This window comes from Cydia pomonella, chromosome 13, assembly GCF_033807575.1.
Source record: "Cydia pomonella isolate Wapato2018A chromosome 13, ilCydPomo1, whole genome shotgun sequence".
In the NCBI taxonomy this organism is placed as follows: Eukaryota; Metazoa; Arthropoda; class Insecta; order Lepidoptera; family Tortricidae; genus Cydia; species Cydia pomonella.
In genome coordinates, this window is record NC_084715.1 from 8,921,988 (window position 1) to 8,939,093 (window position 17,106).

Consider the following 17,106-nt stretch of genomic DNA (forward strand, 5'->3'; position numbering starts at 1 on the left):
ACAAAGTCAGTCTTAGAAATCAGATCTCAGAAATTTAAACCTTAGTCAGAACATGATAGAGTTTAATTCCAAAAAGGCCAATCGGCTTGAGACTATTTGAAGATGGCAGTTTAAAATCAACTTTTAAAGCGTTGTAGATTTTTCTTTCATATTGAAAAATAAGATAATCAGCACCTTAGACAACTCAAATACACGCATATATACAAAATACCTACATAATACCTACGAGTAGGTAATATTTTAAGAAATTTTCGTTTTATCAGCGAGCATTTAAAAAACAATTTAATTAGATAGCCGCAAACAAAAATAAAGACAACAATCGCAACTTTTACGTAACATTGCTAATTGACAGTTTAAAATAGAAACACAACTTTATGCCTATAAAAATAAAGTCTGTTTCTTAATGACAGGACATGTTCACAGATACTGTTGCCATACGCATTTGCTCGAGTTATCTTTAAGTATTTATCTATTGTTTATATGTGATCGTAAACTGTAACAATGGCAGGTCATAAGGCATCCATGTAATTGCATAGTATTTATGACGTCAATATTGTGGTTATAAGATGTAATAAACATGTATACATATTACCACACATTCTGAACACCTCTAACCGAGTGTTGAGGTATGTGACTTCAAATCGAATTGGTCTGACTTTAGTAGCTTTTGTTAAAAATGAGGTCCTGTACCATTTAGTAATCTGTAATCATTTATTGCTTTCATGGGTAAGTACATTTATGTTAAATTATATTGTAAATAATTCAGCATTAAATAACCTTTTAACCCATATATATGTATAATAAAGGAAGCGCTGGTGGCCTAGCGGTAAGAGCGTGCGACTTGCAATCCGGAGGTCGCGGGTTCAAAACCCGGCTCGTACCAATGAGTTTTTCGGAACTTATGTACGAAATATCATTTGATATTTACCAGTCGCTTTTCGGTGAAGGAAAACATCGTGAGGAAACCGGACTAATCCCAACAAGGCCTAGTTTACCCTCTGGGTTGGAAGGGCAGATGGCAGTCGCTTTCGTAAAAATTAGTGCCTACGCCAAATCTTGGGATTAGTTGTCAAGCGGACCCCAGGCTCCCATGAGCCGTGGCAAAATGCCGGGACAACGCGAGGAAGAAGAAGATATATGTATAATAAAGGGGCTGTACAGTCACGTCTGAAAATATCGATACGAAAAATGTGGCAAAAATATGTATACCTTAATATATGGGGCAATAGTTGTGTAAGTATACAGACAACCGCAGCCAAATAACACTAGACCCTACTCATAGTGTTGTGTTCCTGCCGGTGAGTAAGGTTGCCAGAGCTCAACGAGGGGGGAGCGGGTTTAGGGTCAGCAACGCGCATGTAACTCCTCTGGAGTTGCAGGCGTACATATAGGCTACGGAGACTGCTTACCATCAGGCGGGCCGCATGCTTGTTTGCCACCGACGTAGTATAAAAAAAATACATATTATTGGCACTTTTTTCGTATCGATATTTTCAGACGTGACCGTACCTATAGCTTTTTTATCAGTCCAAACCTTTGTGACAGAACTTATGACCTGACTTAGTATTTGTTTCACCTTTTAGATTGTACGTTTAAAGTCTATTCTCGCCTTATAAATATAACATAATCTTAAGTCGGGTCTAAAAATTTGTCGTTGGATTAGTATTGAATATTTTTGGTGTTATTTAACTCCATCGATATCTCCATTGTTTTGCCATACTCTAAATATGCAAATATCCTGATTTCTCTGTTAGACGTCAGCCTCACTAAAGTAGTTGATTAGTTAAATCTGCATAACCTTGAACATGACAGAAAAACAAAAATAATGCAATTTAAACCTCACCAGAAACGCAGTCAGCCCTTCCTCCTTCCTCGCGTTGTCCCGGCATTTTGCCATGGCTCATGGGAGCCTGGGGTCCGCTTGGCAACTAATCCCGAGAATTGACGTAGGCACTAGTTTTTACGAAAGCGACTGCCATCTGACCTTTAAACCCAGAGGGTAAACTAGGCCTTATTGGGATTAGTCTGGTTTCCTCACGATGTTTTCCTTCACCGAAAAGCGACTGGTGAATATCAAATGATATTTCGTACATAAGTTCCAAAAAACTCATTGGTATGAGCCGGGGTTTGAACCCGCGACCTCCGTATTGCAAGTCGCACGCTCTTGCCGCTAGGCCACTAGCGCTTCAGCCATCAACTATAAATATAACAATCAAGCCTTGAATTGCGTAAAATCTTCCAATCTGGTGGGCCTTGAAATACTCGTAGACACAAACATAAACTGGAAACTCCATATCCAAAAAAAAAACATGATCGTCACAAAATTGTACCATACAAAAGGGATTAAAAATCAGTGTCACATTAATGTAATAGATACAATTGTTTATTTGTACGAACCTACTTTATTAGAACGTTATTTTATCACCAGCATTTAGTTCTCCGACATTTCCGACAAGTCTGTACTTCAGCTACCCTTCAAACTTAGGGTACTTTTCAGTGATGCGCTAATTTTTGACTGCCATTGCCATCCAAGACTTAATAACGTTTTGATCAGTATAAAACAAGTTTTCAAATCATGGCTAACTTTTTTTTTTATTAAATGCTTTATAGTACATTTTATCAGTCAAAACCTTGTGTCACAGAACTTATGACCTAACTAAGTAGGTATAGCAGATTTCATAGGCTGTGTCAGCCGCTGATAAATTATAAATACATTACAGACGTAAATTCTAGTGAAAGTAGGATTGATCCTAATGATAGGGAGCACGCGCCATCTAGGTAAACAAGACGGGTCCGTCTGGGTCTTTGGAGCCGGTAAATAAGGTCATCGAAGTAAGATATTGCGTACTATCTCGTGTTAAGACGAAAATAGAGGACCCGTACGAAATCGCCTTTTCATACAAACGTAGTCCTTATTTTCCTCTCTGGGTATGAACATTATAGAAAATATTTTGACACAACTTGTTGTATATCAACGACAGCTATGCTCCTATGTTTGATTTTTTTTCGATTATTAGGAGTTAGGAGCATTTAAACATTTGTATGAAATAGGTCGGCGCTCCTAATATTTACAATAATCAAAAATGGAAAAAAGTCAAACGTAGGAGCATAGCTATGTTTAATATACATCAAAATAGGCAAAAAATATTTTCCCCAATATTTAGAAAGGAAAATGGGGACTACGTTTGTATGAAGAAGTAGCCGTCCCTTTGTCTCCTAAGGTGCAATAAGTTCATGTTCTCCTCTCAATCTTACTGATCGTAAGCGCGAGCGAGATGGTAGTGCGTGCCCGGGAGCGCGGATATCATGTTTTTGGATGTTTATTTTTTGTACGTTGAAATAAATAAAAAAGTAATACGTTCCCTATACTATTTCATATTTTTAATTTGTGCATGATTTGTTACAAATGTTTTAATTAAGGTCCGACCGAGATCTCGGTCTCGGTCTCGGTCTCGGCATTCTCGGCCAAAAATCGAGCCGAGATCTCGGTCTCGGCTCTCGGCCAAAATGGGCCGAGATTCTTGCCGAGACCGAGAATAGGCAATGAGTTATCATTGGTGAATTTGAATTTTCCGCGCACGAGTGCCGGGGTCTAAGCCACTTGTTGGTTGCATCGCCCGTTTGGTGTGACGTTTTTTTGTGAATTAAATTGGTTTCGTACCCACATTTTAAGCCAATTATTATCAAATACTAAGTGTTGGGATCGGATAGGCGCGTTAACTTGTTGTGAGTTGAAGATAACACTGGATATTTTAATACTAAATATATTTGTGTTAACTGTTAACTGGAAAAAGCAAAGCAGTAGGTAAGTACAAAACGACACCTGTGGCGGATATTTTGGGTTACAATATAGAACTCTTTATTTTGATTATTGTTATGTGCACCTGTTTTTGTGCACATCCGTACTGAAAAAACCGGCCAAGTGCGCGTCGGACCACGCATAATGGAAGGTTCCGTACCTTCATACAATACAAGCCGTACAAGCAAAAGAGCCTATGTTACTGGCCGTTTCGTCGTTTTAATAAGATCAGTTTTTTTATAACTCTTAAATGGCTTAACCAACCTTATTCAAAATATTTTCCTGATAAATTATTTGCTTATTAAGCTTTATTATTTAGAAATGTTTTAATGGTTTGGCTCTCCCGGTTCATAAGTTAGAGGGGATCACACTATTTTTTTAAGCGATTATTTCCAAAAGTATTTACTTAATCAAAAAAACCTTTGTAATGACGAGTCACATGAATTTTTATAAACTTTATGTTACATTTATATAAAAAAAAAAAATTGGTTATAAAATATATCGTATAGTTTTTGAGTAAAATGACTGTGACATACGCACAGACCGACAGACATAAGGACATGACGAAACTACAAGGTTTCCATTTTTGCCATTTTGGCTACGGGACCCTAAAAATACTATTTAATAGCGCTACGAATTGATTATGATAACTTTATTCTGATAAATCGTCGAATTTCGATTATAAAAACATTATTAGTGCAAAATTCGTCTTTTTTTTCTATGTTATAAATTCTCGGTCTCGGTCTCGGCCGAGAATACCATTGAATCTCGGTCTCGGCCGAGACAAAAAAAGCGTTCTCGGTCGGACCTTAGTTTTAATACATTTTAGACTCAAGTTCGTGATTTTTTTCTATCGAGCGAAAGTCAAAAACTGAGGATGCGAATCGATACAAGCCCCTCAAGAGTGCTAATTAAATTTATAGTAGCCGTATTGTGATCCAAAAAAGCGCTACGACTTTTTTTAAATCATTTTTCGGTACCTTCTGCACCTAAATATGTATTTATAGTCTTATTAAACCACCGTCTTTAAACCTATATTTCAATGCCGATAAAATTTTTAGGTACCTTTACCTTCTAAATATCAATGGATATTGAAAACCCTAATCGCTATCATTACCAAATTGTCATACCTATTTAACTGACATAACTATTATATTTGTACCATTTAGTTACAAATAGTAATAGGCATTTCATCCGATAGAGGTCACAGATAACAACAGGCCAATGATGTAATTGTTAGGCCAGTAACACATAATAGTCATATTTGGCCAAACTTTCATTTTGCATTCATACGACCAACGAAAGTGACGCAGACATAACATAACGCGATAACAAACCACGAAGTGAATACTTGGCCCGATAATCACTGCTCGGAGACTGTACGGGGTCATTGTATCGACTTTCGCAATAATTGCGACTTATCAGGGCTTTAATCGCGAAAATCGACGTTCGCAATTGCGGGTATTTTCATCTGTCACTCTAATTGTGTCGCTTAACTTAAAAGTCAAATAAATCCATTCGTCCCTCTTAGGAAATATCTACCCTATTACCTTTTCTTAATACCAATATCGCAAAATCTGACAGATGGGTTTATGCCTTCATTTTCACAGGCAAGATCCCAATTTCCTTGTTTTCTATACATCGAAACGGCTTCTATGACATGGTGACGTCACGATGTATTGCCATTTTGTTAGGAGCGTTTCGTCAGACTTTGACTATCATTTGTGACTTTTGTATTGATTTAAGGCAATGGGTCCCATATAGACATTTGGCCCTCAAAACAAACCTGATCGACTGATACCATGAATAAAAATTTATCAACTAGCCTGTTATACCGGCGGCCTTTTTAGTTAAATCTGTTTGTTAAATGCTGGCAACATTTAACAAACAGGTTGCCGTGTCGCGAAAAAGCGCCATCATTGTAGATAGTTAACCGGGTAGGTCCCCGAATGCAAATTATGAGGTTGCCAGGTAATCGATAATGTTTGCGTGCAGAGCTCGACCAAGTGTGAATGCATCCTTAACAGCAAAGCTAGAAAAAACTATTTTTCACGAATGTATTAAATCTCTTGTCCGTAGTATTGAGGTTCATCCAGAACTCCAACGGAACCTTAACCAAATGATAGGCGTATATCTACAGCGGGTGTGGCTACGGGTTATCAATTTGTAATATAATCAATGCTTAGATTCTGTTTACTTGTTTTACGACAAACAAACCTAATCACGCACCCGTGTGATGCAACTCCCTTAATATAAATTTTACTACTGATATTTGGTTAACTGCCCTTCAGCTCTATTTCCGCTCATTTTATCTACCTCTAGATACGAGTACCAAGGATACTTTGAAACAGGAACTAAAATCGTCTAGCTTTTATCTTGCTTTCACTTACATAGTAACTAGTATCAAAGAGAATTTGAAGTAGAGAGAGATAATAAACTTTGTAGCCACAGTAATTTTAGAACGTCATTTGAATTTGATCCTTATTCCTTCACTGATATGTGTTGAATTTGTTCAATATCTAAAAGTGGCGCCTTCTAATAGATCTAAGGACAAAGCTATGGCGGCATCGTTTCGAGCGATGGCGCTACAACCTTTGGTCTATGCCCGGTAAGATGGCGCCACTTTTTGATATTTAATAAATTTAACACATATCAGTGAAAGAATAAGGATCAAATTCAAATAATGTTCTAAAAGTTTTGATCACGTGTCTTCTTTGACAATCCACCTCTATTTCAAATTCTCTTTGCTAGTATGTAATTGTAAATGCAAGAGGGACACGATAGATTACAGAACGACTACCATCATATCCGTAAAGATGATCATTATTAGTTTAACCATCTTCTGCAATGAGCATGATCGCAATAAAATATGAATAAAGTAATCAACATATTTGGTGCCCTCAATCTTCCGTTACTTTGAAAACCACCCGTTGTAGTCTATAACATCTTGCTTAAGGAGACACAAGGCCTTACTCGTACCTGCTATACTTTAACTCACGAACATATTTGATACATTGGGCCTTCAAGACATCAAAAACCCCTGTATGAGTGGACGGGGACATTAGGCCGCCTTTATTGGGTCCTGTCCTGTATCACTGTCTCGTCTTGTAGTGCTTATAAGGTGACATGGCCTAATATCTGTTGTATTTCAACTTACCAACATATTTGATGCCTTCAGCTTTCAATCCATCGACAGCTCTCTGCAGCACCTGGTCCTTCACGTCCAGTAACTGGTCTGGAGTTATGAGGGGACAAGGGCAGTAGGCGCCCATTCCGCCGGTGTTAGGGCCTGTGTCGCCGTCGCCCAGGCGCTTGTGGTCTTGCGCGGGGGGCATCATGGAGACGGTTTCGCCGTCAGTGAAGGCGAGGACCTGAGAGTGAAATTAGGTTTTTACCATGTGTGTTTGCTTCACAAGAACCTAAGACAATCTTTATTTGTAAGGCGTTCTTCACATTGACGAGGCACCGGATGCGGTGCCAGTGTGATAACCGAACCAACTTGACGGAAACGGTATAGCATAGGTGACAGACTGTTCATTTGTTTGGTTGTAGTTCTAAATGTAATATTTAGTGAAAATGACAACATAATGCCTTTTCCTTGCGTAGAAGTAAATCATTTAACGTTTCACAATTTCATCCTAAGCTAAGAAAAAGCAAATTGCACTGATCTGAATGACGGTTACAGTACACGTGTTCTAAAAGCAGGAATCACCCTTAACCTTATCTTGAATATAGCACGTGTTCTTCCGAGATAAATAGTTGCTACAATCGAGTGCTTGTGCACCTAAACTTAGATTCCAGGTTCTGACATAAAGCCCATCACGCCAGTTTTGCATTACTTCACACTTCAACCACTGATCAAATCGGTTATATGAAAGGGTGTAGCAGGATAGCCTAGGAAAAATTGCCCCCAGCGATTTTGGGCCGGAACTGTAATCAAACGATGCCTTTTGGGGAGGTTATACTCTGCACAAAGTTTCATCCCTCTGTTACCCCCTGGGGGTGAAAAACACCCGATTAACCCCAAAACTGTTTTAATTATTTTTTCCTAAACTATGAAAGTGACGAATTTCAAATTTCGTACAAATATTAATAAGACTAAAAGCTATGTGCTAAAAAAATATTAACCCCCTAGCCATTGAAATTCTTGTAAAAAAAAACAAAAATAAAATCTAAAAATTTAATTTTTTTGAGGGTACCTCCCCTACACGTAAAGTGGGGGTGAATTTTTGTTTTTTGCTTCAATCCTACAGTGTGGGGTATCGTTGGAAAGGTATTTCAAAACTAATAGGGGTCTTCAACAAACATTTTTTGATTAAGTGAATAAATTCGGAGATAATCGCTCCGAAAGAAAAAAATGTGTCCCCCCCCCCTCTAACTTTTGAACCATAGGTCCAAAAAAAATTAAAAAAATCGTGGAAGTAGAGCTTAAGAAAGACATTAAATGAAAACTATAGCGGACATGATCAGTTTAGCTGTTTTTGAGTTATCGCAAAAAGTTTCCCCTTCATAGTAAAAAGACATACTTTAATTAGGTACTGATTATGCAAATTTGCCTATTTGTTTAACTCACGTGAAAGGTACCGTTTCATCCCTTGGTTAACAATTTACTATACTTTAAGCTCCAGTTTAGCTTATTGTGACGGAAGAGTAACTACGGAACCCTACACTGAGCGTGGCCCGACATGCTCTTGGCCGGTTTTTTTAAATTATTTTGTGTTCGGGTCCGAGACGTTGCGTATTAAGCATGATACGAGTATAATGATTAGTAGCTACGAAATAGTACGTTTATTTTAATTTCGAAATGTTCCTTCTGGAGTAGGTCCATGAAACTTTTATATAATATAGAATATAAATTGGTACATTTTTGAAAAAAAAAATGGTGTGTGTACCATGAGCCAAACTTGAGATCCATGTACAAATGAGTTTGATTCATACTTCTTTATCCCTACCTTTTTCAAATCGGGCACGAGCAGCGGTCCGATCGCAAGCCATTGTTTATTAATAATGCAAGGCTCTTAGTGGGAGTTCAATGAATAGTACGCACCAAAGAGCCAATACATATTAATTTCGCAATGTTCCTTCTGGAGTAGGTCCATGAAACTTTTGTATCATGTAGAATATAAACTGGTTCATTTTTGAAAAAAAAAATGGTGTGGTACCATGAGCCAAACTTGATATACAGGTTGATTCTTTTTTTATTTTTGTTTTTTTACAAGAATTTCAATGGTTAGGGGGTTAATATTTTTTTAGCACATAGCTTTTAGTCTTATTAATATTTGTACGAAATTTGAAATTCGTCACTTTCATAGTTTAGGAAAAAATAATTAAAACAGTTTTGGGGTTAATCGGGTGTTTTTCACCCCCAGGGGGTAACAGAGGGATGAAACTTTGTGCAGAGTATAACCTCCCCAAAAGGCATCGTTTGATTACAGTTTCGGCCCAAAATCGCTGGGGGCAATTTTTCCTAGGCTATCCTGCTACACCCTTTGGGATGGAAATAGTTTGAGGACTGGAAAAAGACATAGGATACTTTTTATCAATCATCATCATCATTATTATTTCACGCAGGCGAAGTCGTAGGCAGAAGCTAGTTTTATATAAATTTAGATTTTTAGGGTTCCGTAGCTAAAAGGCCAAAAAAGGGAACCCTTATAGATTCGTCATGTCCGTGTCTGTCCGTTTATGTCACAGCCACTTTTTTTCGAGACTATAAGAGCTATACTGTTCAAAGTTCGTAAGTAGATGTATTCTATGAACCGCATTAAGATTTTTACACAAAAAAAAAAAAAAAAAAAACAATACATTTTTGGGGTTCCCCATACTTAGAGCTGAAACTTAAAAAAACTTTTTTCATCAAACCCATACGTGTGGGGTATCTATGGATAGGTCTTCAAAAATTATATTTAGATTTCTAATATCATTTTTTTCTAAACTGAATAGTTTGCGCGAGAGACACTTCCAAAGTGAAAAAATGTGTCCCCCCCCCCCTGTAACTTCTAAAATAACAGAATAAAAATCTAAAAAAAAATATATGATATACATTACCATGCAAACTTACACCGAAAATTGGTTTGAACGAGATCTAATAAGTAGTTTTTTTTTAATACGTCATAAATGGGACCCAACAATGAGCTAGAGTGATTTTCACTCAAAATTGTAATTGTATCCAGAAGAAAATTTCTGGATATATAATTTGTCCCATGGCTAGTGTCAATGACAACGCCAGAATGAACCTGGGTTCTACGAGGTTTGATAAGAAAGATATCAAAATTTACTAGCTTTGGATTTACTTGAGATAAAAGGTGATCGATTAGGGATGGTTGACACAATATTTTACGTGACAGTACTTTACAACTAATGCAACATACACAATATAGGTATTTAGCTGTGAAAACTTAGTCTAGAACTCTAGATGTACCTTTGTACATCTACCTACAGTTATACTGATTAATCGATATAGTCCGCGCGTGCATGGTCACAGGTCACAGGTTAGCTATATTTCTGATACTAATTAATATAAGATCGATTTTATAATGTTCTTAAAGTCCAAAGTCCCGTAACCGTCTCAAATAACTTTACAACTATGCAACAAATTCAGTTGGCATTGGTACCGATATTACTTATATTCCTACATTTAAGATCGAAATTAGAATAGCAAAGGAGTGCTTTGATCTCAAGAAGGCAATAAGATGCAATTGATTATTGTATTGAGATACTGTGTAGGTAATGTTTGTTACGTAATAGTTTAGTGTAGATTGTTCCACGTTATTTATTGGGGTAGACCAACTCATCAAATACATTGTGAAAGTCTACTGAACTTTGATAAACATTTCATTGCAAGATCTTCATTACTAGCAAGTCGGATATAGTGATCGCAAAATATATGTTATACATACATGAATAAAATTCGCTTCGCTAGCTGTCATACCCAAGAGTGACTCTGGTCACTCCCAGATGGGATCAAACACAAAACTTTACAGTTTTGATGAACACACAAGTTTTCTCTCCAGTGAACAATAGTTAACAGCTTGTGGGAATGTAGGTAATGATTTTATCATCGTTATCCAAATAACAGGAGTACCCTTTCATGTGCAAAAGGGTTCAATAAAATTAACCTCTTTATAGCCCTTAACTATTGGGTATGTCTACAGGAAAGACGTCAACATAGTTTTGTGTATGACACATCTAGGGTTGCTATACATCAGTTTTTCCCCTGATATGTCAGGATTTTTGGTCTTTGTTCAAGATTGGGGTGCGGTGGGACTTGAAGACTGTCAGGGTTTTTTAGAAACCTCAACTAACTACTAGAATCTAGCTAAATTTTGAAATTGTAGAGTAGATGAAAGGGAAGGTTATGTTGTAGTTACAGCGTATTGTAGGGAGTTAAAGGGCTATTGGCCCGCAAATAGTTTTAGATTAAGAGATTTAATGAGCGGATTTTTTAAAGAAATTATCATCCAGGAAATATCAGGATTTTTAGGGGGATGTCCAAATTTTGGTCAGGATTTTAAATTTTTCGTATTGCTAGCCTACTCCCATCCCAAAATTGGATTCCTTATAATAAAAATAATAAAATAAAAATAAAACAGCCTTTTATTTCTCGCAGGTACTTAATTAACAAACATAATTAGCGAAAGCAATACACTTGAATTAACGCTAGGTTTAGTATTTAGTTACAATGTTATAATATCAAGCAATTAAAATTTCGTTTAATTTTTTTTTTTTTCTTTTTTCTATTTATTTGTTTTTTATTCTGCAAGAACCCCTCCTGTGAAGGTGAAGGCCTCCTCCAGTGATGACCAGTGATCTCTGTCTTTGGCAAGACAGAAGACAGGGATTCCTTATATTAAATCTTATATAGTGAACAAATTCTTTTGCAGCTCGCCGAAATTATACTATAGTACCTAATATCGTCCAGACTGTTAACTGGCAACTTGTAAACCTCACTGCAAAGACATATGGTACATTGAAGGTCATTTAAGATAGTTGCTGTCTAACTCACCGAAACCTCTTCTCCCTCCAGCAGCTCTTCAACCACGACTGTTTGCCCGGCAGCGCCATACTTGGCGTCAGTAAGGATGTCGTCCACAGCTTGGCAGGCCTCTTCCTTTGTGGTAGCGACCACCACTCCTTTGCCGGCCGCGAGACCGGAAGCCTTTACCACTAACGCTGGATAGTTGGCGCTAAAAATAGAAAAAAATATACTTAATGCTGTTATAGCTCCAAATAAATAACTGGCAATGACATAACCGCCTACTTTGCTTTTATCCAACTCTAGTTGAATGTGGGTAAGTTTTGGTATCACCATACTTAGTAATCCAATAAATATTTGTTAAATAAGATTACTGCTTGATACACAAATAATCATAGTTTATTACGTTAGTGAGGGGTCGGAAATCAGAAGAAACTTTAGCCGCAGTGGATCAAAGTGACCTCAATAAGGCCGTAACATTATTGATTTCGAACTAAAACGAAAGCAAGCCTCAATAGTGCAACCCTTTCGGTGAGACGGTGAGACATCATACATATAAGAATAGGTCATCTGCCATAAAAGAAAGCGGCCAGGAACACACGTTAAAATATATTTATGTCCTTTATCAGAGTCTAGACTCTACACTGCCCTTATCTCTTTACTCTTACAGCGGAAAACATTATATATTGATAATATAAAAATACTTGGCATTGGCCTATTTCATCAGGCTTTGTTTACGCGGGTCGCGGGTCAATGGAGGCTGGGGTTTGCGATTCGTTTAAATTGTTGTTTATTAAGGATGAGTGTAGCGAAGCCAATACACGATCTTCACACTAAATGCAAGCTTTTCCCATTGAAGTAAGGTTTACATTTGTCAAATATATGAATGAGCGTTAAGATTCTTTGATTGTAATAGGTGCAAGCTGGGTATTTTACCACACGCATACCTTACCACATACCCACGGATACGGATACCAGCCCTTGATAGAAAGACGAGGATTTGCTGGGTCAACAAATTAAAGAACAAATACGGGTTCCTCATAACTACAAATGTATAGCAATTTCGAAACGTATGAATGAAGTTACATATATATTCTGTAGGCATTAGGCATACAACAGTACTTCTACAAAAGTGAAGAGAAAGGTTTCAGTTCCAACCAACTTACCCATTAATAAAAGCCTTAGCTGCCGAAGCATCCGTGAATGACTTATACCGCGCGGTAGGTATCTGGTGACGCGCCATGAAACCCTTAGCCCAGTCCTTGTTGGCTTCAATCTGGGCTCCGGCCTGCGTAGGTCCGAAAACCTTCACACCATGCGAGATTAGACCGTCCACTATGCCGTTGGCTAGTGGATCTTCTGGGCCAACTAGGACTAGGTCGATGGAGTGATCTTTGCACCATTGTGCTAGTACCTGAAGGAGAAATATTTAGATAAATATAAGTACTTAATAAAGTTTTTAAAATGGATATGTTTGATGTTTATGCAGTAAACTAAAAAGCTTGCTAATCTTTAGGCCGCGGACTGGACGCCCGCGGCGCGCGGTGCGGCGGGCGGCGCGGCAAGCCACCGTTGCTGTCGTCCAAAACAGGTTCATTCAAATCTATACATTTGGTTCATGCCCGCCCGGTTTCGAAATTTGAATGAATCTGTTTTGGCTCTATCAAAATGGCTTAAATGAATCTGTTTTAGACGACAGCAATAGCGGCTTGCCGTGCCGCCCGTCGCCCCGCCTGCCGCGCCGCGCGCTGCGTGCGTCCATTCCTTTATTCTCACATATCATCATAAAATAGTGAGTGTTACAGTGATATTATTCCAAAATAATTATTCATTACAAACTCCAGTTTTATTCTCTGTCCTTGGCCGCGGACTGGACGCACGCGGCGAATAGCGTAATTATTCGTGCTGCTCGGAAAAAAGCGCTGGTGGCCTAGCGGTAAGAGCGTGCGATTTGCAATCCGGAGGTCGCGGGTTCAAACACCGGCTCGTACCAATGAGTTTTTCGGAGCTTATGTACGAAATATCATTTGATATTTACCAGTCGCTTTTCGGTGAAGGAAAACGTCGTGAGGAACCCGGAGTAATCCCAGATGTTGTGGGGGTTGAAAGTAATAACTAGTGCTTATGCCAATTCTCTGGATTAGTTGCCAAGTGAACCCCAGGCTCCCGCGAGCCGTGGCAAAATGCCGGGACAACGCGAGGAAAAAGAAGATTCGTGCTGCTCGGAACCCGACGGCGCGAGCTGTGGTAAGCGCGGCACGGTCAAAATGCCTTACTTACGTACTACGACGTTTACGTGTTGCCTATAAATGCCGGTCTTCCGATAGGCTTGCATGGGTATATAGATCCAACCCATAGAGGCCTCTTGGACAGCTTTAATGTCATAATAAGTTTTTTATATAGATTTATTGGTCTTATCATTACATAATTTGTTTTTAAGTACCACTAGTCAAGCTCCAATGGTCTCACGACATATCTACTCCAAGATGAAGGTTAGAGGTTATCAGTAACTCACATAATAAGCAAGTTGATCCCTTAATATAATTGACATGTTTTGATACTATTAATATCAAATTGGCAATAGAGAAAACATTTTTACAATTTTTTATATATTCTATTTTAAGCGAAAATAAAATTCAAAAATCTGAGATATTATTAAATCCACAGGAAGTTAAAGCAAAGGTTAGTATACATTCCTTTTATTCTTGTCATAAAGGTACCTTTTTAATATTGTTCCTTTACAAGAGTTTGGTTAGTTACTTGGAAGTAAATAGAAATATAGACTTATTTAATTTGTTCCTTACTTATACTTGGAAGCAGACAGAAGTTTTTGTGGCACAAACGAGTGTTTGATGAAATGAAACATTGATAAATCTGTTATCGATAAGTCAGTCATAGATAAATAATTAAACGGTGTAGCTTCTACTTGCTGTAAATTACCGAAAAATAACAAGAATGAACATCAAATACAAAAATTTAGTACTTAAAAATAAAAATGGTGAACTGTAGTATACAATGCCAAAAGAATAGCAAACTACCAATACATTGTTGACATGTTGATATTTCATTTTGTCAATCACTTTATTCTGCCACCAAAACTTCTATGTCTGCTTGGAAGAGTCGAAAGTCAATGAAAAGTAAAAAAATATTTTTTTAATTTATATCTAGGCAGTATAAACTTATAATCAACTTTTAATTTTATAAATGTTACACAGTCATAAATAAATATGATATTATATAAGTATTTTAAAATTACCTCATAGTCTCTCTTGCAATAATATCACATTTTCTCTAAATATGAAACATTTATAAAATTTAATATTTTTATTAATTATTAAGAACAAAATAGATGGTCTAAAATATATTACTATCAATACTCTTACATTTTGAGGTTAGCTGGAAGAGATCCCTCTTAGGAATAAGTTCACCTTTGTACTTTCAAATGGATATCCACTATTACCTATACTTGTTTCATAACATAAAGTGTTTATTACCGACTAATTAAACTACACTGCTAAAATGTACACGCAATAAAACACTCGTAAAAGCACACAAACTTTTAGTTTAGAACTACGATCTTAACATAACCAGTTTCTAAAGTGCATATTATTTTTTAAATAATTATATATTGAGAATATTATATGATTTATTTCTTATTAGAAACTTACTGGATAGTCCTTGATGTCGAGCTCGACGGATTGAACTTTGTTTGTTGTGGAAATTCCGACACTACCTGGCGCGCAGTAAATTTGACGAACGAACGGCGAATCTGCCAACTTCCAACACAAGGCATGCTCGCGGCCTCCGCTACCGATCACTAGTACATTTTTCTGATCGACCATTTTAAATTCGGCGGTCACAACAAATTAGGACCACTTGTTTATACTGAACAATCACGTGTCGATTTATTCCGAGTTTATACGCTACAATATCATTAAAAACTATAAACGTTAACCTTAATGCAGCGTTACTAGGTAGTAAAGTTAAATAAATGAATTATTGCAACTTAATTACGATTTCTTGATTTATTTACAAGACCCTACCGTTTCCAACACGCGTAAACTTTCGAATGACGTTTAGTTATCAGAAACGGTCGCGTTCACTTATCAGTGTGGAGCAAAATGACAAAAGGTCAACTTCTCCTCATGATAAAATTACATCATGGCATAGCTCAGTGGCATAAGCAATTAAATTAATAGCGAAATCATGTATAAAATAATAAAAAAATATCAACAATGGAATTGTATCCAAGTTGATGTAATTTATTAAAATATTCTTGACTTGACCGGTTTGGATCCTGAGGTCTTGCTTTTACCTATTTATTAACATTATTTATTATTTGAAACCGGTGGTGGTGGTGGTAAATTTCCACGACACGACGTCATTCGTAAGATTGGGAATTGACTCTAATAATACAACATACGATATACCATCAACAACCATTCAATGTGCGGAGCTCATTCAATCGGGTAACCGGTAACCGTAGCTAGTAGGCGGGCGGTCAACACATTGGATGCGGTTGCGGATCCGCACGCTGCTCCGGTGTACGAGCGGGTTATCTATAGAGGTTGTAAATTTAGTCACCAGCAATAATTTACGGTGTGAATATATAAGTCATACTGATCAACTTTTATTATGGGGCCAACCAAGAAGCGAAAAAAAAATTTACTCTCCCGTAGAAAATGTCAACGTCATACCAGCCAAAATATATGAAACAGACATTTTTTTTTTGCAGTATTTCGGGGTTGTTCCCGTAGATAACGTTGCTCAGCATGACTTATATACATATTCATATCGTAAATTGTTGCAGGTGACTAAATTGACACCCTGTATATACATGCATATATCGCGCCATCTCTTTAACACATCGGAGCGGCGTGCGGATCCGCATCACGGTGATAACTGCGTTATGAGGGAATCTGGTCAGGTGTAGGGAGTACTCCGGGTACTGGTTTTCTATACAAATAAACACAGTACCGGAGCCGGGAATTCCTAAACTTAATAAAATGGGAAATATCAGGAACAATGCAAAAATAACCATTGGAGCAGAAAATTCCAGTTGTGCTTAAATAAATGTTGGATCACATTTTAGTGACTGTTTGGTACACGATATACCAAGCATTCTGTATATTCGTCGCAATTATGAAATTTAACTTAGACGATTATTTTGCAGATAATATAAATAACTTGATTAATCATACATTAGTATAAGAAATATTAGAATAGAATAAAAGCCCAATTATTTAGATCGGCAATCGAAAGATGTGGGTTCAAACAGAGTGGGGCATTATTCGAAAAAAAAATACATCTAAATAAATAATTATTTGAATGC

General features: G+C 37.3%; 1 protein-coding gene and 1 long non-coding RNA gene across 4 annotated transcripts in view; one reads left to right on the top strand and one right to left on the bottom strand.

The window, feature by feature from the left end:
• LOC133524103 (trifunctional purine biosynthetic protein adenosine-3) overlaps positions 1 to 15,852 on the bottom strand; it is a 70,866-nt gene extending 55,014 nt beyond the window's left edge. Inside the window, exons 1-4 of one of the 3 annotated variants that reach the window (XM_061859951.1) lie at positions 15,443 to 15,851; positions 12,941 to 13,188; positions 11,805 to 11,985; positions 6,957 to 7,170 (exon numbers count right to left, since the gene is read on the bottom strand). In XM_061859951.1, coding sequence (XP_061715935.1) covers positions 6,957 to 7,170; positions 11,805 to 11,985; positions 12,941 to 13,188; positions 15,443 to 15,616 — 817 coding nt within the window. In that variant the 5' untranslated portion in view covers positions 15,617 to 15,851. Of the gene's footprint in view, positions 1 to 6,956; positions 7,171 to 11,804; positions 11,986 to 12,940; positions 13,189 to 15,442 lie in introns of all 3 variants that reach the window. The other 2 variants (XM_061859949.1, XM_061859950.1) reach the window with 2 other exon arrangements.
• Positions 3 to 12,051, top strand: LOC133524121 (uncharacterized). Its single transcript, XR_009800330.1, has 2 exons — positions 3 to 726; positions 11,826 to 12,051. It is a non-coding gene; the product is annotated as an uncharacterized LOC133524121 (long non-coding RNA).
• Positions 15,853 to 17,106: the final 1,254 nt, after the last annotated feature.